This window comes from Sinocyclocheilus grahami, unplaced genomic scaffold, assembly GCF_001515645.1.
Source record: "Sinocyclocheilus grahami isolate Dianchi unplaced genomic scaffold, SAMN03320097.WGS_v1.1 scaffold24.1, whole genome shotgun sequence".
Taxonomy (NCBI): domain Eukaryota; kingdom Metazoa; phylum Chordata; class Actinopteri; order Cypriniformes; family Cyprinidae; genus Sinocyclocheilus; species Sinocyclocheilus grahami.
Window position 1 is genome coordinate 2,550,794 of NW_015505203.1, and position 25,426 is coordinate 2,576,219.

Genomic DNA, 25,426 nt, shown 5'->3' on the forward strand with positions numbered 1-25,426 from the left:
AGCATTCTAGGCTTTTCTGTAATATCAAAGGTTGGGAGAGTGTGACAAATATTAGGCTACGATGTCACATTGCAGATGTTCTCAGTGGGATATCTTGTAGGCTATGAGGAAAAGCGTTAATGAAGTCTTAGTTAAGTGTACCTTGAGACACTCTCGAGACTCAACCCCTCAGCGCGCGCGCACACACACACACACACACATACACAAGCCTAGTCCACCAGCATTAGTGACTGCATGCGAGTGTGGGACTGACTCTACCCTCCCACGGCCGCTCTGCGCCAACAAGAAGGAGTTTATTCAACGTCCCTTTGCTGATTTCTATTTGTTTGTCACTAACCGCGTATCTACTCACGTCTTAGGAATGCAATGGCTACTCAGAACAACCAGGATTACTTCAGGTCGGTCAGCAGCGAGTCCACCACATACATGATGGTTCCGGCGAACAGCCGCGGTCGAGACTCGCCGTCAAAGTTATGGATCGCGATGGTGGTGATCGTGGTGGTCGTGCTGCAGATCGCTTCGACCACCGGACTCTTTGTCTACTTAAACATGTCTTTATCGCAGGTAAGATGAAGTTCTTTAAGTTGCACTGTTTATATTCTTGTTGCAGGAGCCGTGACTTTAAACTGGGCGAGCTTCGTGCCAGTATTTTTGGGCATCACAGGCGCGTTCAAAACACAGCGCACTGCCTAGACAGCATGTTTTCTTGTGCTTCTCGTGCCCCTGATGCCGCAACATGCTGTCAATTTAGGCAGCTGACTAAGTTTTGAGACGCGGTTTACAGCAGAGGAAAACTTTGACCAAGTTGCAGATTCAGTTGCAGTTTTTATTCCAAGATACATAGGGAATGCCATCAGGATAGGAGGGTTTGGGATGGGAAAATGGTTTAATTCTTGTCATGTAATCTGATCATTTGTTGTTTTGTGGGGATTGACGCTTTAAAGGCTTTCACAAAATATCAACATCATGATTCAATCAAACTGTTAGAAGAATCAAATCACATTTAATGTGTTCTTGTGGATAATCTTCTAAAAAAGAAATGAAATAAAAACAATATACATTTTTAATATTACACATACAATTATTATTAATAATAATAATAATAAAAGTCCAATACAACAAATGTCTAAACTATTTCTAAAATAAAGAGTGTGAATAGTATCAGATTATTAACAGAAAGTATTAATTTTGCAAAACTGCACACAACAAAAACATGATTACCCAATCAAAAGACTGAGACAAGGAAGTCCTGCTGTTTTGCAACATTGTATTATGTTGGAAACACTTCAAAAGTTCGTATGCATGCTTTACTGCCTAGTCTGGATGTCATAATTCAGCATAATAAATAGATAACAACAGGTGCTTATGAAATACACCAACACCATGAAATACAACATATAATCTTCAGATTGTTAAGATTATTGGATAAGTATCATTTTGAAAATGACCAATACACTCAGCACGTATTGCATATCTATTATGCTCTGCCTTTTTGTGATGAAATAATGCATTTAATCATACTCTGGCCTGAAAGCTAATCATGTTGAAAAACCTAAGGGAGGTTGGGTTCTCTAAACCCGCTTAAATATGAATAAACTTTGAAAAAGTAAAATATGAAAAAATATTTATGAAGTTACTAACAGGGCTGTAATACTCTCAATATAAATCTGCCCTTCGATCAGCAAACCTGTAAAATGATACCACTTGAGAAAAAAAGATTGTTTCAAATAAACGCTCTACCTCTGAAAGGAAAAAGAAAGTGAGGTTAATTCACGGTCACAATGTGAGACTATATAACAGCAGAAGCTCCCACGCAAGTTGTCACCATTGGATTTAAACAGAGTTACGGCTGACCTATTTATAAGTAACTACGATTGACGAAATCCATTTAGATTAGGTTTCGGACGAAGCTGGAAGGTGGTGCTGGGTCATGGTACTAACATGGTGTCTGCTTTTGGGAAAGCAGTTTGCAGTTCAGACCAGCTCCGATCTCCTTTTCCCTCAACCGACATGGTATACATGTAGTTCTAGACAGGCCTCTCATCAACAATACCAGAAATTCACTGTAAAGCAATACCGTGCAAGCAAATGTGTGTCTCTTCTCGGGCTCCCCATGGCAAACCTCCTGTGACATTTTCCATTGCCAAGATCCACAATGTCTCAGTCTCTCACCCTCTTGTTTTCCTCTCTCCTTCATGTTCGGCCTTTATTCTTATTCAATTTTCTTCGGTCTTTCGCTCTCGTTTTCACTGTAATATTATGGTTTTTATGCAGAACATATAATTATAGCTAATTGTGGCTGCTAGTCTCTGATAATTCTTTGCGGATTCAAGTTACGTTATGTTTGCCAGGCCCAAAGAAGACATGGATAGATTCCAGTGTTACACAGACTGGTTCAACCTTAAGTACAAAACTGACAAGAGACAAAGCTCTGGATAAATTTCACCAATATAAAGTGACTGAGATATTTAAGACTTTTTTATAATTTGCTGTCCTGCAATTAAATTGATTAGGGAACACAGAGTAGCTTTTTATTTTCGTCGTTCCACAATAAATTAAACTAGGCCAAGCAATGATTCACTTCTCTGTATAAATCTTGTGTAACGCACAAGACGCAGAGTTTTCTAATAAATCTGAGAAGGGTTTGAAATATCTCCTGGCCTATTCCGGAGGCCCTGGTTATGATGAAGTTTCAGTCATACATGAACAAAAAGCCTTAGGAAAATATTTTCAAGGATTAAACATCCCCGTGGGGTTTGCTGAAGGATTAAATATCTTTTTTTCCCCAAAGGGACAGTCATCAAATCAACACATTGACATGCTGAAAAGCAAGAAAAGAAGAAAAGAATTGTGAGATGCTGAGTGAGAATGTGCTGAAAATAAAGACACATATGCACTGGTTTCTCTCTCTCTTTCACACACACAGCTGTTGCCTAATGAACATTCTTCAGAACTAACATAAATATCCTGTGCTCACTGTTGGTGCACTGACCAGATGGGATGCTCACAGTGTTGTCCTAAAAGACGAGTAAACACCTCCATTTTACCCCATTATCAGAGTTTGAAAGGACAAACAAAGCCTTGGTTTACACCAACAGGGCTGCTAATAAACAATGCAACTCCCTCACTTAGCACTATTAAACTCTGCGGACTGAATGTTCCACCGCCACATAGGGGCATTTTATCAGCCTTTATTTGACAATAATCAAATTTAACATAAAAAAGTACTTTTCTGACGTGATTAGCCCCTTAGTAACTTGAGTTAAAATAAGTTAATAATTACTCCAATCTGTCCATGTCATGTTTAATTTCTGTATTGATTGCGTGTGGAAGCAAAAAAACAAAAACAAATCCTGCTTCTCAGAAGTACTTAGATATTCTAGCAGGGCAAGACGACTGTTGGGGCCCCATTTGGATGGGGAAAAGAAGCCGGGGTCCACTGACAGGCACATAGTTAGTATTCTAGAAGTGTAACATTCAGGCAGACAGAGCAGAACGGGACGGCGATGGCCCGAGACTTCATAGAACACCCAGAGGGCTTTAAAAACGCATCACAATGGACTCTTAATAAGGCCTGTCTTCATTGGCCATTTACCAGAGATTTATGAGCCAATGAGAGAAGCCAAGACAAAGGTGATTATAAGAAAAAAAAGAATTGTTACCCTTGACAACTGGGGCTTTTGCCACACACAATGGCACCGGTCATTGTAAAGTCGAATGTTTGTGTACAGGTGCATACTGGAGGCCCAATGGCATGCTGAGTATGCAATGTATCAGTGACTTTAACTCGTTGTTTGTGTCACATGCCTATATCAAGGTTCACTTGTAGTCATGCGCTAATTTTAGAGAAACCCGTCATTGTGAGGAAAAGCACCTACTGAACGTGTTTGCATACTTTTCATTGTCTGAGTCTAAATAAAAACCAAACTTTGCTCAGAAAGGGGGTTCCCTTATTAACGTGACATGATTTATTGCTTTTAGAGACTAGTTGACCCAAGGCCACAGCATTGCTTTCTATTGCCAAGGCAGATTTTGACTTCTGTGTGGTCTTCTGGAGAAGTAAAGAGAAAGAGAACAATCTCCTCAAGAGTTTGTTCTTTGCCAAATGCACAAATTGAATATTTGGCTGGAATTTCCTTTGAAGACCTGCTTAGACAAACCTGTTGCCCTCTGGGAAGTCATCCGAAGTTGCAGCGCTTCAGCCCTCGCAGATCATTTAGATCACAACCAACTTTCAGGCTGCTTTCCTTTCTTTGAGACCGCAGGGGGGGAACTAGAAAAAACATACACATGGATGAGGAATAGCCGAAAAAAGAGAGAAGCAAGAGGAAGGGTGAGAGAGTTATAGTGAGATGCGGAAACAGAGAGCCCCTGGCATGGATTTTAGTTACACGCCTGGTTTCTCTTATTTAATCCTATCCCAAAAAAGCAATGGATGTGGAGTGAAGCAGAAAGTTCAGTGGTGGCTTCTTTTCCCCAGCTACAGAAATGAGGGCTAACACTGAAGCATTGTTCCCCACTTCCTGCTGCCCTCTCTGGGATCAGAAACCCTCCGGAGTGCCACTAGTGACTCAATACCACCATCTATGTTGACTTTACTTAATTTAGCGCGTTTTGAGCTACATGATTTTTCACAGTCGGCCCATTTGTGAACCATTACGTATAGCAATACTGTCGGAGTTTACGTTTATTAGGGTGTAGCAGCATTGACCCAGAGTTGTTTAATTTATTTGGTGTAACTCATGATGACACATGATCCATTTCTGGCTCACACTTCTCCACACCCTGGACAGTGCTTTAGATTCCATCCAGGGCACGTGTGACTGACCCATTTCTAAGAGAGAAATACGCGGAAGTAGGCACTTAAGCGACAAGTAGTTGTTTACAGTTAAGAAGGTTTTGAACATGTACATGCAAGCTCAAGATATGACGCATCAGGTAACCTGGGTTTTCGTGATCAAACCGTGGCTTGTCAGAGGTCGTTTTTATTTTCCAGGTGAAAATAGAAACTCCGATATAGCTCAAGTGGTAAATATAACCTTCATCAGAGACATAAATACAACCAGGCTCAACATTATGCATTATGAACTAAAATTAATTGTACTTTTAGAGTATTTATTCATTTTAACATTTACTATTCAGGGCTAACCAATTAGGATTGTTTCTGATGGTCTCACAAAAGAATGGTTATTTATCGAGTTTGCTCTCAGCAAGATATGTTTTTAAAGAAGGGTGCATTAAATGTATCAAAAGTGACAGTAAAGACTTTACATTGTTACCAAAAAATTATTACAAATAAATGCTTTTCTTTTGAACTTTCCATTCAAAGAATCCTGAAAAAAATGCAACACAGTTTACATAAAAATAAAAATTAACCGCACATTATTATGACGTTTTCTACTGTGATAATAAGAAATGTTAAATGCAGCAAATGATAGCTGAAGGATCGTGTGAAGATATAGCTCAAGTGGTAAATATAACCATCAGAGACATAAATACAACAAGGCTCAACATTATGCATTATGAACTAAAATTAATTGTACTTTTAGAGTATTTATTCATTTTAACATTTACTATTCAGGGCTAACCAATTAGGATTGTTTCTGATGGTCTCACAAAAGAATGGTTATTTATCGAGTTTGCTCTCAGCAAGATATGTTTTTAAAGAAGGGTGCATTAAATGTATCAAAAGTGACAGTAAAGACTTTACATTGTTACCAAAAAATTATTACAAATAAATGCTTTTCTTTTGAACTTTCCATTCAAAGAATCCTGAAAAAAATGCAACACAGTTTACATAAAAATAAAAATTAACCGCACATTATTATGACGTTTTCTACTGTGATAATAAGAAATGTTAAATGCAGCAAATGATAGCTGAAGGATCGTGTGACACTGAAGACCATGCTCAGCTTTGCCATCACAGAAATTACAATTAAAATATGTAACAGTCATTTAAAATGGTAATATTTCACAATATTACTGTTTTTAATATATTCTTAATCAGATAAGTGCAGCACTGGTGAGCATAAGGGACATCTTTTAAAAACATTCAAAGATCTTAAGAAAAAAAAATCAGTAGTGTATATTTCTATTTAAAGATTTCTTTCACTAAACCTTTATTTCTTTACAAAAAAGAAAATATGCACCATGAATTCAAGACGTTACTGATTGGTTTGTAGCTTTTATCACAAATCATTTTTGCAATTTTGATAAAACCTCATCCATGTTGGCCAGAGAACAGTAACTTGTGACATATTGTGTTGAAAAGTAATGCATTTAATAATGTTAACAAATTAAACTATTACCAAACTATCCTTTCTTATTAATGTATTTTTCTGCTTATGCTGAAGTCATTTTAATGTGCTGATCCAGAACCAGCCCAAGCGTACCCATGAGACAAAACCGCAATCAACACATATGAAGGAGCCTGGCCCCAATCCCGTAAATCCTTCCAGGACTAGGACCAGCCTTATTTGTGTGGTCACACAAGAAATCGCAAAACTGGTCTTGGATCAGTCTTGAGCTGTTCCTGTTCCATTACCTGCCTGACTCGCTTTGAAAACCGTAACACGGTGAGAATTAACGACACACACCTTCTGCTGCCACGCTCCGCCGGCGACTGGAGAGCCATTAAGAGCTTTGGCGGACCGTGACTCGAGGCTTCAAAATTGCACACAGAGATCCTTAACTGGCGACATATTTTTTGGAGAGGCTCTGGGTTTCTAAACCAAGAAAGAGAGAGAGAAAGGGACCAAAAATAAGAGCAAGGGTTTCAGAGCAAGGTCATTTGAAAGTACCTCATTATGTAGGACATACCTCTCAAGCTGGCTCAAGATCTTGAGCTGAACTTGCATCCCATTGACTTTCCATAGAAAGCCCCATTGCAGATGTTCTCATCTACTTTCCTGGAAAGGGTCAAGAGGGATACATGCCCTCATTTTGATCTGCAGCCTATGCTCCGGCCTTGAGCAGATTGTTTCCTCATTGAGCATGCCTTCAGCTCCCTGTTGATCGTTTCCCAGATTGCTTCCTAAACCAAAGTGCCGTTTTCATTGTTCCTTGGGATGACATTGCATTCAAACCATATTGTAATGTACTGATTCCAACTGCATGTGATTTGGGCTTGTTATTTAACTTTTATCCTATTGGCAGGTTAAAAATCAGGGGGTTACAGAAGAGCTGCGGTGCTTGGGCTTGCTCAACGCCCTGGATAAAGACCGGGACATTCCCGAAGACCTGGCCCAACTGTTTGGTGAACCTTGCATCAAGCTAGCTGAGGGTATCAAAGCCTATATTTCCAAGGTAAGTTCACATCTCGGTTTTTGATTCTACTGGTTGCACAACATTCTACATTCATTTGTTGGGATATGTGTTGAGGCAAGCCGTGTCTTAATTACAGCTATTGAAAACATCATCTGCCTTTTCAATACGTGGGCACAGTTGTAGACAACAGTTTCAAGTGAAGTTCTTCACAGCATGAAGCAACTTGCTATTACCATAAATGTGTCCTGGCAAGTGATTACAATCTCCTTAGGGAAGAAAAGTGGACGGTTGAGTCATGGGAGAGTTTTTCAAGCATTTATGCTTGTATATGCAGCATTGTAGAGGGTGACTCACCCCCTTGTCCCGATCATGAACCAGTCTAGCAGTCAGAGCTCAGATTTGAAGGAAATGGCTTGGTTTTCCCCTGGCGTGGCTGGTTATCCCTTCAGCGTATAGCTTTTCCCCACACAGCCTTCCAGTGGTGGTTACATTAATAAAACTGACATGTTTGGAAGCCTAGGGCTTGGTTTTTGAATAAGTCTCATTCTAAAGGTGTGATTAGACTTGAAGAGCATCAAGTAGTAAAGTCAAACATTTATTTACATTACACACACTTTTTAAATGTTTTGATAGAAGCTTCAAATGCTCAGCAATGCTGCATTTATTTGATAAAAAGTCAGTTATATATTGTAATAATTTTAAATAAGTCTTTTCTGTTTTAAAATATTTTTAAGTGTAATTTATTTCTGTGATGGCAAAGCTGTATTCTTTTTAGCAGCGATTACTCCAGTCTTGAAAACAGTTGTGCTGCTGAATATTTTTGAGGAAAATGTTCAAGTTCAAAACAACAGCATTTAAAATATAAATTGTATTAATGTAAACGTCTGTACTGTCACTCCTTCACTTTGCATCCTTGCCGAATATAAATATGAATTTTCTTTTTTTTTAAACTGACCACTAACTTTTGAACACTAGTATTATATGTTAGGGCAGATATAGGACAGAAATAAGTTAAAACAAAACATGCACAATGATAATTCACCTATTAAATTAATTAAACAATCTTTAATATCAGAAAATTACTGATATGGTACCGATATATTGTGCATCCCTATACTTAATTTTATCCATCCGTAATGTTTTGATAGAAGCTTCAAATGCTCAGCAATGCTGCATTTATTTGATAAAAAGTAAAAGTTATATATTGTAATAATTTAAAATAAGTCTTTTCTGTTTTAAAATATTTTTAAGTGTAATTTATTTCTGTGATGGCATAGCTGTATTCTTTTTAGCAGCGATTACTCCAGTCTTGAAAACAGTTGTGCTGCTGAATATTTTTGAGGAAAATGTTCAAGTTCAAAACAACAGCATTTAAAATATAAATTGTATTAATGTAAACGTCTGTACTGTCACTCCTTCACTCTGCATCCTTGCCGAATATAAATATGAATTTTCTTTTTTTTTAAACTGACCACTAACGTTAAAGAATTCCCTGATCATGCTAAGGGGATCGGTCAGTGGAAAAAGTAAACAAATAATGCAGAGTTTTGACAAATAAAAAGAGAATGTAAGGGGTAGGTGAGTACATGAGTCTCAAAACACAAAAATAGCGTATAGTTGCATGTGTTTGCATGCATGTTCACGCGTCAATACGAATAAGAGGGTGAGATTCAGATTTAGATAGGAAGATATTTACACGCAGAGAAAGAAACAGCCTGAACAAGCACATGCCGAGGCTTCGGGCTCTTTTCCAGCTTCATGTCAGCACAGAGGTAAAGCACACAGAAAAAGAACGAGAGGACAAGGAGAATCGAGAGAGTGTTCGCAGCGAATGTGTGAGAGAGGAGAGATGAAGGAAATGCATGTTTCTGAAGCAAAGGCCTTCAGAATCCAGAGAATGCCAGAACGCCTGGTAGTTATTATGGAGGGCTCAAAAAAAAAAAAAGAAGCAAAAAGACAAGTCTGACGTCCTCCAGATTCTCGACTTTAGCCAGACTCAGCACACAAACAGTGTACGGACATGCAGTATACTAGCCGCTGACCATTGTAGCTCCCTGACTTTCCGTGGCTCTTTTTGGGCTTTGGTGTAACACGTAATGCAGAATGACTGCACAGCTAACAAGAGTCGAACCCTGCAAGAGTTCAGTTAATTCACCGAACAGATGGCCACGTCCGCAGAGAATCACATGCAGAAACCCTAACGCAAGTCAACAAATCAAAAGACGCTACATCTCGGCCAGAATGGATTCGATCCAGCCCAGAAATAATATCAGCATTCCAAGGAATATTATATGCTCAACCTGCACCTGAACAGGACCCCGCATCAGCCACTTGAGTCCTCTCAATATCCCTAAATCCCTCCTCAGTTTTCCGCAAACCTAAATGGGACGTTTTGTCCCCATTCTCCGCTTGTCTCGGATTCTCCTAATGACTCATTAGATGAGGAAGCATCTCGTCTTCGGGCTCACATCCGCAGCGCTGCATCACCACCGGCGTCTGAAACAGATTTACGATGAAAGCAGTGATCATACTCGGGGCATCCCGCCAGCCTCAAGATTTTCCGCCAGCCTCAGAACAAACACAAAGGCCATCTCTGTCTGCCCTCTAACCTTTATCTTCTGCACGATCATAGCTCAAGGACTGTGTTTTCGATGGTGTGGTTGGTTTTACTACATGCGGTTTCTCTGGACGAATGTATTGTTCGTTTCAGAAATCTACGGGAGACTGCTAGCTTGTGGACGCGGATTGGGTTTGATAACAAGCAAACACGAGATTTGCTGGGGTGAAAAAGGGTGAAAAGAAAGAAAAAAGAGAAAAACGTTAATAAAGTAATAAAGGCCGGTCCAGTCGGTGTTCTCATGTTGCGCTGCATGGAGTTACACGATGGCTCGCCTCCTGCCAAATATGCGCTGAGCTCTCAAAGCTGGTATTACTTAAGAGTCGAATTTCAGCGAGTGCTCCGCAACGACCTTCGGACCTAAAAAAAAAGAGAGAGAGAGAGAGAGAGAGAACACGAAAGAGCGATTAAGTTGGGTTTAAAGCCTCGGAAGTCTTCAAGCCCATTCCCCACACCAAAAGAGAGACTGAAGACAGCCGGTCACATCTTTAACACCCCATTAAGTGTCAGTGTGGCAGAGAGCCCTGATAAGAGCGAGAGAAAGAAGAGGAAGACACAGCCACAAATACTTCTAATCCTGACTGCTTTTTAAAATGCAGGGTAGGGTTGCACCAGCCGCTTGTAAGTCCTAAATGCGGACATAAAGTTCACACTAGGGCTCTAGTAGCTCAACTCTCAATTTAACTGCAATGCACCATTAGTAGTGTGCAGTCTCATAAATTGATGCCTGACTGTATTTATCCAAAAAGTTGTCTTCAGTTTTACATTATACATATAATTAAAATCATAGAAATATGATACATAAATCATTAAACAAATCCATACTAATATATGTAAAAAATAAAAAAAGTATTATATACCTATATATTTATTTATTTTGGAAAGGCATACCGAGATGAATGTCTTACCATACTATTCAGTAATATTTATTTTTTAAGAATTTAAGAATTTTATTCAGCAAGTATGCATTAAAGGGGTCATATGATGCTGCTAAAAATAACATTATTTTGTGTATTTGGTGTAATGAAATGTGTTTATGCGGTTTAAGGTTAAAAAACACATTATTTTCCACATACTGTACATTATTGTCTCCTCTATGCCCCGCCTTTCTGAAACGCATCGATTTTTACAAAGCTCATCGGTCTGAAAAGCGAGGTGTGCTCTGATTGCCCAGCTATCCAGTGCGTTGTGATTGGCCGAATACCTCAAGCGTGTGACGGAAATGTTACGCCTAACGTTACAGTAATGTAAAGAAATGTTATAGTAAAAACAATGTTTAAAAAGATTTCGAATTTAAATGAATGCTTTTTTAAATGTTCTATTTATTCAAGAAAAAATATCCCAAAAAAATATTAAGCAGCACAACCGTTTTCAACAGTGATAATAATAAGAAATGTTTTTGATGCACCAAATCCGCATATTAAAATCCGCATATTAGAATGATTTCTGAAGTATTGTGTGATATTGAAGACTGGAGTAATGGCTGCTGAAAATCCAGCTTTAAATCACAGGAATAAATTACTTTTTAAAATATATTAAAACACAATATTTTAATATATAAAATATTTCTTTTTACTGTATTTTTGATCAAATAAATTCAGCCTTGGTGAGCACTAGAGATGTCTTACAAACAACATTTGAAAAAATCCTTACTGACCCCAAACTATAAAACAATATATGCGTCACACAAATTACACTCTCACTGATATAATCCAATCAGTCTGTCATATTACTGGCAGACCAACTGAATTACATTCTCCTGGTCAGAGGATTTCATAAATATTTAGTTCATACAAAGGCTTACTTTTTATTATAAGTGTAATAGTCCAGTGATCACATTTTTAGTGGTTGTAATGTAGTTCTCATTTATGCTACAACTAAGCAGAGTTGTAACTTACGCACAGCTGGAGCAGCCGCCCCAGGTGTATAGATGCAGACTTTTACAGGGGGGAGGGAAAGAAAAAAAAGAGATGAATTCTCATAGTGCTTAAGGTCAGACTGTTGGGCTCTGTAGTGGAACGGTGAAGGGGGCCAGGGGACAGAGGAATGGGGCCGACCTCAGACGGCAGCCAAGAATGGCAGGAAACAACTTGTAAGCACACACACACACCCCATTCATTTAAAGGCCCATAACAGGCGTGCACTGATTTTATCCAGCAGAGAGTGTGTGTACAGTAAGTATAGTGTGTGTGTGTGTGTGTGTGTGTGTCTATCAATACTGTGTGGGTTATTAGCCGTTTACCTGAGTCACACTGAGCAAAGTCTAGTGTTCAGATTTATTGTTCATCGTGCTTTACGCCCCAAGGAAAGCAACAGTTATATATTAATATTCCTCCTGGAGGAAGGGAACGCGTTGTGCTTCAGAATCTCAACGACAGAGCAAACTCTGGCACTTACGGCTGTTTTAAAGTATTGGATTGTCGTCTCGACTGAGCTCAGCTGGAGAGGACGCTAATGGCTTTCTTCGCGCGCTGTGTGCATGCACTCACCAGCTTCCTGCTCCTTGAATGAAGGAAAAATCTTCACTGGCCGTTCGCCTTTTTCTGGCGCACGGGTGCAGGAGGCCAAAGGTTTAACGCTGGGTGTGTTTATTGTTATTGTTGAGGTTTTTGTATGGGCCTGTTCTCTGCCCTCCACCTTCTGAACTATGTTGTGTTTTCCAGAAAACAGATTGCGCACTCACTTTAACTTGGCCTCACAGAGTCCTTAGCCAGAAAAAAGCCTGTGTGATGGATTCTTATTGGAATTTCAGTCATAAATGGGAACCAATCCGAAAGAATCCTAATGGGATCAACTAAGAATCCCATAAGATCTTACTGGATAAACCAAAATGCCTACAGGAGTTTTGGATTCTTAATTGATTCTTGCAGTCCAATAGGATGTTGTGTTGTGTATCCATCCATCCATCCATCCATCCAGAAAAGTAGAATAATACATGGCAGAGTAAATACAATAAAAGCAGCATAGCAGGAAAGAGTATACTAATTATAAAGACAACTGAAATGATTTCTATCTAACTTGTTCTCTTTTTCCTTCAGTCTTTCTTGTATGACATGCTGCATGTACAAGAACATGCTAGTAAAACAGCCCTTTATCTGCTCCATATGTGAGACATGGAATTGATTTCAGGATCATTTACCAGAAATTATTGTGAAAAAGTATAAGCCTTGGTCAGAAATCCATCTCTGCTGTGGCCTGGAGATTATGTCACGTTATAAAGGCTGCAGGCGCTCGGCTGTCTGATGAATGGAGAGGAGAGAGAGAGCGCCAAGAACAACAGAGACTCCATCACACACTCACTCTTGGATGATGCCAGACAGAGGGGGGCTGGGGAGGCAGGGACAGAGAGAGAGAGAGAGAGAGAGAGAGAGAGAGAGAGAAGGGAATAAACTATTAGTCCTTAAGAAGAAAAAAACAGTCATTTGTTGATTTATCAACACGGTCATGTCAGAAAGCTAAAATGAAAGTGTTTGCTTTAAAAAGCCGTTCATATTTTAACACAGACAGTCATACACAACAACCGAACATATCGTAATGTACTGCGAAACACTGAAAGGCAAAACACCATAAATTCTATACATTAACACATATTATAAATCTTACATGCCAAACTTTATATTTCTTGTAACTCTGGTGTTTAAGTGGCATTTAACCGTTATCCAACAAGTATTCAAGAGAGTGGAAGGAAAATGTGCGGAGAGGTCAAAACCAGCCTGAGGGAGTTGGGTTCAACTTTGGCTTGTTGGTAGATTTTTGAAATCTGAACGGCTTTGTGGATTAAATGGATTTTTTTTTTTTCCACCGCTGATGAAATTCCCTGTTATTTGGCGTGGTGTTTTTTTGCTGAATGGTTTTAATGCAGTGATTCAGTCCCTGACTACATTTTTAACAAATCATCAAGAGGTTTCAATTTATTTAATTTAGGTAAATCAGATAGTGTTTGGAACGTACTAAATCCCAGAGCTGAGGCTGGCCTGAGGCGATGGAAATGAGCCAGTAATCAGAGTGTTTTTAGTTCAAGACCCGGCCGGTGGGACTAATGATCTGGATGCTGGGGTTTGACTGGTTGAAATATGGCCGTCACAGACTACTGAAAAACGGCCCTTGAGAAAGGTCACCTTAAAATCTATTCTTAGCTGTTTTCACCCTCCAGCTCAACACAACGTGATCGTTTCTGTGCTTAGAAACTGCCATCTACAAAGAATTAAAAAAATGTAAGCGTTTGGACAATTAACTTATGTTGCTGTTTCGTAACTTGAGGTAAACTTTAACCGCTGTTATCTGCCTGTGTGACAAGAAACAAAAACCAAAAAGGGGGAAAGATGCGCTCATAAAACCGAATCATCTAGTTTCACATTCCTGTGAACAATCTAGAATTTGAAGAGTCATCACATGTCACTGTACTAATGGGACTTTTTTGTTTTTGCCACAGGTTACAGACAGCATCATCTCCAAACAGGCTTTACACGGTGAGTATACGATCAGTCATTTCTCTGTAATCGGCAGAATCACAATTACAGCTTAAAGTACAGTGCTACAGAAACACCAGGAGCAATGACAAAAATAGACTGTACCGGAACACAGTGCAGTTCCAAGAACAGGTTCAAATGTCTTGCGCAACACCAGTAAATATTTTATGATGTATTTGAATGTGCTGATTGTCTACTGTCTGTCTCTCCCTCAGAAGCAAGAGCCATGCCCCATTCATATAATACATCAGGGTCAAAGTTTATGACCACAGTGACACAGCGACCATCAGCCCACCTGACCCTTAGCAGCCTGCCAGGTGAGCTTCTGTGTGTGTGTGTGTGTATATACAGTACCAGCTGAAACTTTCGACATATCCATCTATTCTTTATTTTTACTATTTTCCACATTTTAGAGTCATCGACACTGATCAATTTTGCATAAATAAATGTAAAAAAATTATGAAAAATTTAAAACTATGTTATTAATAAAATAAAATAAATTAATTCAATTTAGTCTAAAAAATCATTTGTCAACTTGAGCATATAAACGTAAAGCTTATTTTTATCATTTAAATCAGTCTTCAAGCTCTTAATGCTCTGCATTTTTCTTGTGTTCATTGTTCTTTTAGTATCTATATTATAGTATTTATCAATATTTTGAATGAGCTTTTATTTTTATATTTTCAGTTTTAATTAATAACATTTTAGTAATTTTGTTTTGTGTTTAAAATCATGTTTATTAGCTTTGTTTTTTTATATTTCGATTTCATTTATTTCATTTTAGTACTTATAAGATACACTACATGACTTATGCCCAAATTTTTTCCTGATTTGCAGTTTAGACTAGTCAACGCTAGTTGCTAGTTGCTGTTCAGATTTTAAAAGTCATGTACTGTATTCCAGCCAGTACTGTAGTAGTACCATACATGCACATGCTTTATGTGCCTTTCATGTATAAGACCCATCCATCCATCCATCCCTCCATCCTGCCAGGCAGAGGCAGAGCTTCCCTATGTCAAAAAAGCCTGGCACACAGCTGCAAAGAAGAAGCTGATTATATAACAGCTTGAAATTGTTTAGTTATTTAGCTACAGTATAATAATATTACTAAATATCCCAAAATCTTGTCTGTTGCTTTGAAGTTCTAATATAGCTACTTGGATCAAAGACCTATTTACTGCATGCGTGCCAGAAAAAAAAAAGAAGAGATTTATTCAGTCACGCATCCCAGAAGGAAATGAAACCAAGTCAAACCAGCTTTGTTTCTGGAGCACGAGTCGCAAGTCTGACCGCTAAACTGCAAGGGAGTAATTTTATTTGTTACACGTGCATGCATTATTCACTAACCTGTCTGCACGCTACTTGATGATGGATCACATATACACACTATGAAAACTGCACGTCGTTAACTTCAAAAAGCTGAAACAGATTAATCCACGAGAACATCTACTGTATATTAACCGCTGTGATAGCGGTGGGCTTTCCTACACATCTGTACTTCATGTGTGTATCTCTCTTTATCAACGTTTGTCAGAAGAACGGCCCTTTTAAAACCTTTTGAAGCAGTAAATAAAAGAGCAGGTCTAGCATGTTATTGATCTTCTTTGAGGAATGTTTGAGGAACACGCCGCCTGCTCCTCCATGTGTTCTACACCTCCCTTCCTCCACAGTCTTTCTGTTTTTCACTCTGTTCGTGACTTCCTCTTCTGTGCAGCCATACCTTCCTGTTCTGATCTCTCCTGTACTCTTAAGATAATCCACCAATCTTTCATTCCTCCCTTTTACCTTATGAATTATGTGCCTTGCCTTAATCGGCACCTGCTCCTTGTCTTGGAACCTCTATTCTTTTTTCTTCCCTTTTACTACTAGTTTTTTTTTTTAGGGGGGGGGTCGAATTATTTGCACATTTGCACATCCAGATTGCCTTTGGCATTCTTAAAGTTAAGTTAAAGTTAATCTTTAAAACACAAATTTTATTTTATAACACTGTTAAATGTAATCTTTAGCAAATCTCAAAATTAATATTAATTTTTCCTACTGTACGTTGATACTGTTGTGATATCTAAATTCACTTTTAGCATTTAAAATGATTTATGTTAGATTTTATTGATTTATTGGTAACACTTTACTTAAAGCCTGTATAATGCATTATAAAATTCGTTTGAATGCATTAATTATGCCTGGTAATGCACCTTATAATGCATATCATTAATAGTTGTAACCACAGTTAATACATTATAGCACTTATCAGTTCATTGTTACACAATGCACTTTAAATTCATTTATAATTATTTACAGCAAGATATAATGTATTACAATGCACATTATGAATAATGTAATGCTGTATACCCTTTAATAACCCTTTATAATGCATTATACATAAAGGCTTTAAGTAAAGTGTTACCGATTAATTTTTTTATTCATTTATACAAAATATTATTGAATTTTAATGTCAGTAATTTATCATTTAAAACATGAATAATTATCAGCTTATTGTTATAAGTCATAATTAACATTTGCAAGTCATCAATTAAAAATCCAACCACTTGCAATGAATGAAAGTCCTGCCCTACATTTTTCTTTTAGTATCTATATACTATTATTATTTGTTAATATTTTGAACGAGCTTTTATTTTTATATTTCCAGTTTTTTTTTTTGTTTTTTTTTGCTAAATTGTTAGTAATTGAATGTGCTTTTGTCATTTTTATATTTCTATTTAGTTCTATATTTTTATTTAGTTGAATTTATTCTATTTCAGTTTTAGTACTTCAACTTAACCTTATTTTATTTCAGTTATTCGGTTTAGTTTTGGTTAACAATAACAACACTGGTTAATAGCTAGTTAATAGGGGTTGGGTTAAATGTCAAAATCTTTCACTAAAAAATGCATACTTTACAGAAGTAAAATGAGTTGCGAATGGAGTTTCGTGCTAACCTAAAATCCAACTTCTCCCTTTTTCTCAGGTGGCACTCAATACTTCACCCCTCAACCAGACCTGCACCAGTCCTGCCGCCACCCTGTACGTTCCTGGGCCAACCAGAGCTTCGGCGCCCATCTGCACAACATGACGCTGGCCAACGGACGCCTTCGCGTACCCCAGGACGGCCGCTACTACCTGTACTCCCAGGTGTATTTCCGCTACCCCTCTCCCAGCGAGGGCGATCAGAACAGCGTAAGCCACCAGCTGGTTCAGTGCATCTATAAGAAAACCTCCTACCTGAGGCCAATTCAGCTGCTGAAGGGAGTGGGGACCAAATGTTGGGCTCCAGACGCAGAATACGCACTTCACTCGGTGTACCAGGGCGGCCTGTTTGAGCTGCGAGCAGGCGACGAGATCTTCGTGTCCGTCTCGTCTCCCACAATGGTGTACGGCGAGGACTCTTCTAGCTACTTCGGAGCTTTCCGTCTGGACCTGTAAGAACATATCAGAGGAGCTAAAACCAGGACTACATTACCCATTGGGTGGATCGTTTCGGGGCTGTGACCCAAAGACTTCATCGTTCAACTTTCCTTTCTTTAAGACTCTTGAATATGTGAAGGATGTGTGAATGAGAGACATTTCGGACAAGGCTGTTTCTCATTAAAAACAGAGGAATGTATGTATATTTTTACAGATCACATCAAAGATGTGAATCTTTGAAACGGTAGCAAAACAGGAGAGATGAACACTCACACAAAGCGAATCTGTGCCAATGGTGTATAGGGTTCGACGTGTGAACTCCACTCGCAGAATATTTGTGTGTACAGCGGATCTAAAACACTTTTAAAAACAGAGATATGAGAAGAGAATGATGACAGCGGGAATGTGGAGGAAAGAAAGATGAGAGGGCAAGTATGCAGCTCTACCAGCCTCAAAGGAGCACCTTGGCAGGTTGCAGGACTGCGGAATTCTCCCCGTCCCGTCAGACCAGCGGAGCAACATGCCCGGACAAGAAAAAGACCCAAAACGTTCACATAAACACAGAGGAATTCAGCTTGTTGCATAGATTGCATTTAAGAACACCCATTCTATTGAGTATTTATGGCTTCCGCACATACAAAACACAGCGATAAGATAAAACGCATACGTTTCGTCTCAGATACAAATCATTTTTACAAGTCTCCCTCTGCTGTCTGGTCTGGGGTGCAGGAGGAAGTGCTGTCAGGGAGACACGTGCTTCCCGGCTCACGTGGTGCTGGCCATATGAAAGGTTAAATAAACACTACGCTACACGGTTTGTTGAAATGTCGCGCATATATGATGCTTTGTTTTTGCTGCACACACATACAAAAACACACTCCAAGTGCCCTCAAAAACACTTTTTGACAAGTGGCTTTTTGACTTAGTTGTACATCCATCTCTTTCTCTATGTGGTTGGTTGGTTCAACCGGTGTATATAATTGTATTTAATTCTGAAACACAAGGTTTGGAAATGAATGTAATGTTCTCCCATGAAAAACCCACAAAATGAGCCTCCCGCTGTAAACGTAAACGCCGTGACGTTCTCCAAATGAGACGGCGCTGTGAAGCTCAATACAAGCCTGTTTTTTTCGGAGGGAAAACTGTTTGAAGAAGGAGAGGGTGGGGGTGATTACTTTCCACTGTAAATGATCAAGTGCTGTCACAATGGTGTTTCTGAGAGCGAGCACAAACACTCGCTTGGGTTTCATTGTAAACCACGAGCATGTTTTCTTCTCTCTGGACTCTGCCCCGGTTTTTACTGATAAAGTCAGTGAGCTAAAGGGCCCCTGCCAAGACAGTGCCTTAAATCACATTATACAGCAAGAGCGAGGGAGCCAAGACTCTTTGTGGCATTTAGCTACGGACATGTTAGTTATACCACAGATTACAAAACTTCATTCCATCTGACTCTTATCTGCAATTTGTCTGGATTAAGAAACTTGTATGTTGATTTAATCCAGAAGGGGAGAACAAGTTATTCTTCAGCAAGTTTTTTTTTTATGCTGCCTCTTGGCCAGGTCGTCATTGTAAATGAGAAATGGTTCTCAACTGATTTACCTGGTTAAATAAAGGTTAATCAATTTATAAAGGTTAATCAAAGTTAATACTTGTGCCGCAATGCCAAAATCTCACACAGGGTGCTTTTTTATGTCTAAGGGACTGTGACGTCAGATACCACTAGGTTTTGTGTGTAAAAGTGCCTTTGGGTTGTTGTTTTGCACTGATCTGAGACCACCACCACCAATCTAAACTCTAACTTTTACCATGTTAAGGGAGGTTCAAAGTATGTTTTAGATCAGTGTTGCAGCCCAGTGAGAACTCGTACGTCTCCGCTTAGCGAAAACATGAACATTTTGTCATTTTCTCACCCTAATGTCGTTTCAAACCTGTATGACTTTCTGTCTTCTGTGGAACACCGAAAGAAATATTTTGAAAAATGTTTCAGTGTGGTTCTTTTTGTTCATACAATGAAAGTCAATGGGGTCCAAAACAACACCAGACTCTGGGGAAAAAAATCTTTCTGCAAAAGTCAGTCAGTCATACAGGTTTATAATGAAATGAGAGTGAGTAAATGACAGAATTTTCATTTCGGCGTTAACTTTCCTCCCCGAAGGTGTCTGTGGATAATCCTACCAATTCGCACCTACCAATTCAACTAGCTCATTATCCCCGTCAATCTGCTCCGGCCCGCCCAGGGTCTTGTGTGAGTGTGCACTTGTGTATACAAGTTGAAATATGTACCTATCTGTACAACATGGGGGTCGTAGTGGGGTGAGGGGTGGCCTGGAAAGAGAAATATGGCTAAATTCCAGGATCTAGACGGATTACAGCAGGACTTGCCCTCTGAACCACAATGTGAACACAAGACAAATGTATGTTCGGTGTGTCTATACGCGAGTGTGTGTTTATTAATTAAATGCTTGACTGGTTTCTGAAACAGTGGATGTGACTGTTTGCATACTTTAAATCTCAGAGTTTTGCGGAGATTTTACGGGACTGCTGTGAAAAACTTGAGCGGGGCAGAACACAGTGAAATCCAGTGAGCAACATGAACTGTCAGTTGAAACAAAAAGACTATTGTGTTTCCTTTTCCAATGAGAGTTTTTTTTTGTTTTTTCTTTGGGATTGTTAAATTCTCTGGCCACCAATCTGTGGGACTGTTGTTTACCAATGTTGCTTCTCCATCTTGGTAAGAATGTACTGATATCTCTCACACTCTCCCTCTTTATTGTATAATTTTACAATGTCTGACCTGTGTCCTTAAAGCATAAGTTCGAGGTGTCATTTTCAACAATTAAAGTGCCTTTTTATGAATCATGGCTCATAGTTTGATCATTTAATTGCTAGCTTGTGCATTTTTGCCCATGCCAATAACTTCCATCGTGAATTATACGGCATTTATTTTCCTTCTTTTGCCAAACTTGCACACACAATACCACAGCTAACACACATGGTGCTCTTACGCAAAAGATGTTTTCACACACAAATTTTCTGTTTTTCTGTCATGGCAGGGACTTCCCATTGACTCCTATTGTCTTATACTCTTAAGTAGTCTTTTTTTATTGGTTTATTCTTTTCTTTTTCGTTTTTTTTATAAAATAAAATCTGAATATACATAAGATTTTAATTTTAAAAATAATTTAATTACTTTTGATACTTAAGCAAGGATGCATTTAATTGATCAAACGTGACAGTAAAGACATTTATAATGTTACAAAAAATTTATTCAAATAAATGTTTTCAGTATTGATGATAATGATACATGTTTCTTGAACTTGATTTATGGTTTATGAAGAATCATGTGACACTGAAGGCTGGAGTAATGGCTGCTGAAAATTCAGCTTTGCTATCACAGCAATAAATGACATATTAAAAGATATTAAAGTAGATCTATGTTCTTAGTGAGTGTCTCAGAAACAAACAATTAACAAATAAAAACAAACAATAATTTATATATTTTACTTATGAATAGGACATGATCTGAAAAGTTGGGGTTTGCATTAAAGTGCCCCTATTATGGCATTTCCAATATTGCCTTTCACGCAGTGTGTAATGTAGCTGCATGTGAATGTAAACGATCTGCAAAGTTGTAAAGCTGAAAGTGCACGATAAATAACGTTATTGTCTCCTAAAATAAAGAATGGACTCACACAGCTGAAGCAAGTCGTTAGTAATTCGAATCCCACTTCCATGACGGCTACACGTCACAGGGTAACACATTTGCATAATGCACACCTATGTTCTACGTTGGCCGGCTGCGAACAACTTGACCCCTTGACCCCGCCCACAAACACGTCATTCTACTGATGACTGCTTCTCTAATCTCCAGGAGTTCAACGCGGGATTCACAAAATGCTTGCTGCTGAAAGAAGAATCAGTGTCCTGTTTATTTGGACCAGTTGCTCCACTGAATCACAACCTGCAAGTATGATAAATAATAGATGTTTATATTTTCTATAGAGCGTTCAAAATACAGAACTATTGAAATAGGCCTATCGTTTCCGACAAGCGCTGTACGCCTTAGACCAATCACAACAGACTAGGCCATCTGACCAATCAGAGCAGAGCAGGCTCACGGAAAGGAGGGGTTTAGAAAGACTGAATCTTAGAACAGCTTCGAACGAATCGTTTGAGAATCGCTGGAAAATGAGGTGATATTAAATGCATATTTTAAGAAAAACGCCTTAGACCAATCACAACAGACTAGGCCATCTGACCAATCAGAGCAGAGCAGCCTCACGGAAAGGAGGGGTTTAGAAAGACTGAATCTTAGACAGCTTCGAACGAATCGTTTGAGAATCGCTGGAAAATGAGGTGATATTAAATGCATATTTTAAGAAAATGAAAGCATTTTTTTGACCTTGCATGCATGTAATCCCATTGTAGGAGACTCCCAAAACAATATTAGGAACCGTAAAAATGGCATAACTGGGGCACTTAAAAACCTTATCAGCACGTCTCAAGAATATTACTTCCATAATGCTCACCAAGCTGTTTGTGCAATTTCTGTCATTTTACATGGGCAGCCACATTTTTTTGTTTACACTAAGGCCAAGATAAACAAAGCTCTTAGAATACATTGCCAGATATATAATAACTACTAGTTTGCGCCCCTGCTTATGAAGCATATTCACCATCGGGACTGTCCCTAAAGGGATATTTTGTCAGATGAAAACCCACATACACTCATATCCAAGTGTAAGATCACTCCCCAGCTCTCTGTTCTCATAAGTCTTCCAGACAACCAGCTATGAGTCACCATCATAATTCTCACTCCTGCTTGGGGTCCCAATGTCTCACCATCACAAAAACAAAGCACACTCACAGGCCACACACACTTACACACCATTTGACTCACTCAGCGTTGACCACACACCAATCTATTCACTTTTAGATGTGGCCACACACACACACACACACACACACACACACGGTCAGAAACACACACACTGAGCACCCAGACTGCACAAATATACCCTCACTCACAACAACTCAAACACTTCATCACACATTCCCCTCGCCAGCGCTCCCTAGCAATCCGTCACTCATGTGTGTCATCGTTAAAGCTTTTCTGCCATTAAGACCACCAAGCATTCCTATTCACAAACCCAACCTTGTCCTCCCCAATTCCCAGAATCCACCAGAACACTCCGGAATGTCACAGGACACATTCCCCTCGCCAGCGCTCCCTAGCAAGCAATCCGTCACTCATGTGTGTCATCGTTAAAGCTTTTCTGCCATTAAGACCACCAAGCATTCCTATTCACAAACCCAACCTTGTCCTCCCCAATTCCCAGAATCCACCAGAACACTCCGGAATGTCACAGGAATCGCATCCAGACGCTGTCCGAATCGCTCAGCATCTCCGCACACACACACAGGATTCACTTATCTCATTCGTTTGTGCAGGGCCTGGAAAGAGTAAACACAAATAAACAAATAGGACAGTTGGCACGGTGGAGAGCAGCGGCGGGATCTTCTCCCTTCTGTGAGACAATGAAGCTCCGCAATCGTCCCTCAGGCCCACATCCGTCTCCTCTCCTGTCTGAGACACAGAAATTAGGCCAGTTTGTCACTTAGACACAAGCAAACTAGATTTTGACATTTTCTCAAATCAATCGCATGCTTTTTTTTTTCTCCCAAAACACATTGGTAGTGTAGTGTATTTGCATAGGCATTTACCTCAACTAAACAGCGGTTTACACCGGTGTTTGCTCAAGCAAAACTCCTTTGCACAACGCCATGGTGTTGTTATATGGTTACCAAGATGTTCTAAGTGGTTGCCATGTAGTTGCTAAATAGTTTTAGGTGGTTACTAGATAGGTGATTACTGGCCCAAGCCAAAATAACTATGTGTGTGAAGATAGCTCCTATAGAAGAGTATTATTTTAGTATCATTTCGACACTATAATAGTACTTATTAATATTTAAAAGATAGATTTTTGTTTTTATGTTTTAATTTCAAGTTAATTTACGTTTTAGTAATATTGTCATGTGCTGTAATTGATTAGCTTTTTAATTTTTCTTTTTAATTTTATTTGTATTGGATTTTTCCCCCCCTAGTTTTGTAATTATAGTACTTTACGAAAATTTGAAATGTTGCCTTTTTCAGCCTTTAACTGAAAGAAATAAAAGGAGTTTAAGTTGAACTTTTTCATCTAATATTTATATTTTATTTCAGTTAACGTAACAAATTGATACAGTTTTTGCTAAAAAAAAACTAAGTTTTAGATAAAGGTTAAAATAAGACCAAATAAAAGAAAAGGTTTACAATAAAAAGTAATGTGATATATTGGTGCAAATGTAAGATGTTAAGTCACAGCTGCAGTTCTCTCACATTTCAAGATATGGTATCAGATTGGGAGAAACATAAGGCTGAAATTGTTAGATATAAAGTTGCAATTACCTTTTTTATACTCTGTGAAGATAGCTCCTATAGAAGAGTATTATTTTAGTATCATTTCGACACTATAATAGTACTTATTAATATTTAAAAGATAGATTTTTGTTTTTATGTTTTAATTTCAAGTTAATTTACGTTTTAGTAATATTGTCATGTGCTGTAATTGATTAGCTTTTTAATTTTTCTTTTAAATTTTATTTGTATTGGATTTTTCCCCCCCTAGTTTTGTAATTATAGTACTTTACGAAAATTTGAAATGTTGCCTTTTTCAGCCTTTAACTGAAAGAAATAAAAGGAGTTTAAGTTGAACTTTTTCATCTAATATTTATATTTTATTTCAGTTAACGTAACAAATTGATATAGTTTTTGCTAAAAAAAAAACTAAGTTTTAGATAAAGGTTAAAATAAGACCAAATAAAAGAAAAGGTTTACAATAAAAAGTAATGTGATATATTGGTGCAAATGTAAGATGTTAAGTCACAGCTGCAGTTCTCTCACATTTCAAGATATGGTATCAGATTGGGAGAAACATAAGGCTGAAATTGTTAGATATAAAGTTGCAATTACCTTTTTTATACTCCCTCAGATGCAGAAACGGCTTCCATGTGTTCCCCATCTCAAAGCATTAATGGTGCAGGATAGGTAATGTGCTGAAGTTTAATACTTGAGGTTAGAAGGTTAGAACAAACTGTTAAGTACATAATAGTGATGCTTGTTTTAACAAACGCTACAAGCAAAATGAACCTGAACTAAATAATTATGAGTGTGTTTTGTTCAAAGATCCATGTAAAATTCTTCTCTAAACCATCTGTGGACAACTTTCAAACAAAAAGACTCAAGACACATTATTGCACACTGTTGCTACTTTAAGAAGCATTTGTGCTTTTTCAAAAGACAATATTGCGAATACGGTTACAAAGTAATAGTTATTAAAACATCGGCCTTCAAAAGGTGTGAGAAAGTCAAGAGTTCAGAAGCAATATCAAATAAGACGCGCCCCACAATCCTGTGGTGTTTCAAGAGACCCTCAGCAATTTCCTTGAAATACCACATTTAACACGAACCAGCGTGGGTCTGTTTCTACAACCACCAGAGCAATTTGGGATTCGAGGGAATAAAAATGCTCATATTTGGAATTTTAATGTCCTGGAGTCTTTGATTATGCAAGATAAACCAAAAATTTAAAGCCACAACGATTCTTTATATATCTGAAGCATAAACACATAC

At 38.4% G+C, this 25,426-nt stretch overlaps 1 protein-coding gene across 1 annotated transcript; it reads left to right on the forward strand.

The window, feature by feature from the left end:
• Window positions 1-188: 188 nt before the first annotated feature.
• On the forward strand, window positions 189-18,032 carry LOC107562848 (tumor necrosis factor ligand superfamily member 10-like). Its single transcript, XM_016247594.1, has 5 exons — window positions 189-564; window positions 7,156-7,305; window positions 14,316-14,352; window positions 14,568-14,669; window positions 17,318-18,032. Exons 1-5 carry the CDS (start codon window positions 367-369, stop codon window positions 17,770-17,772), a joined length of 942 nt encoding a protein of 313 aa, XP_016103080.1. The 5' UTR covers window positions 189-366; the 3' UTR covers window positions 17,773-18,032.
• The last annotated feature ends 7,394 nt before the right edge of the window (window positions 18,033-25,426 follow it).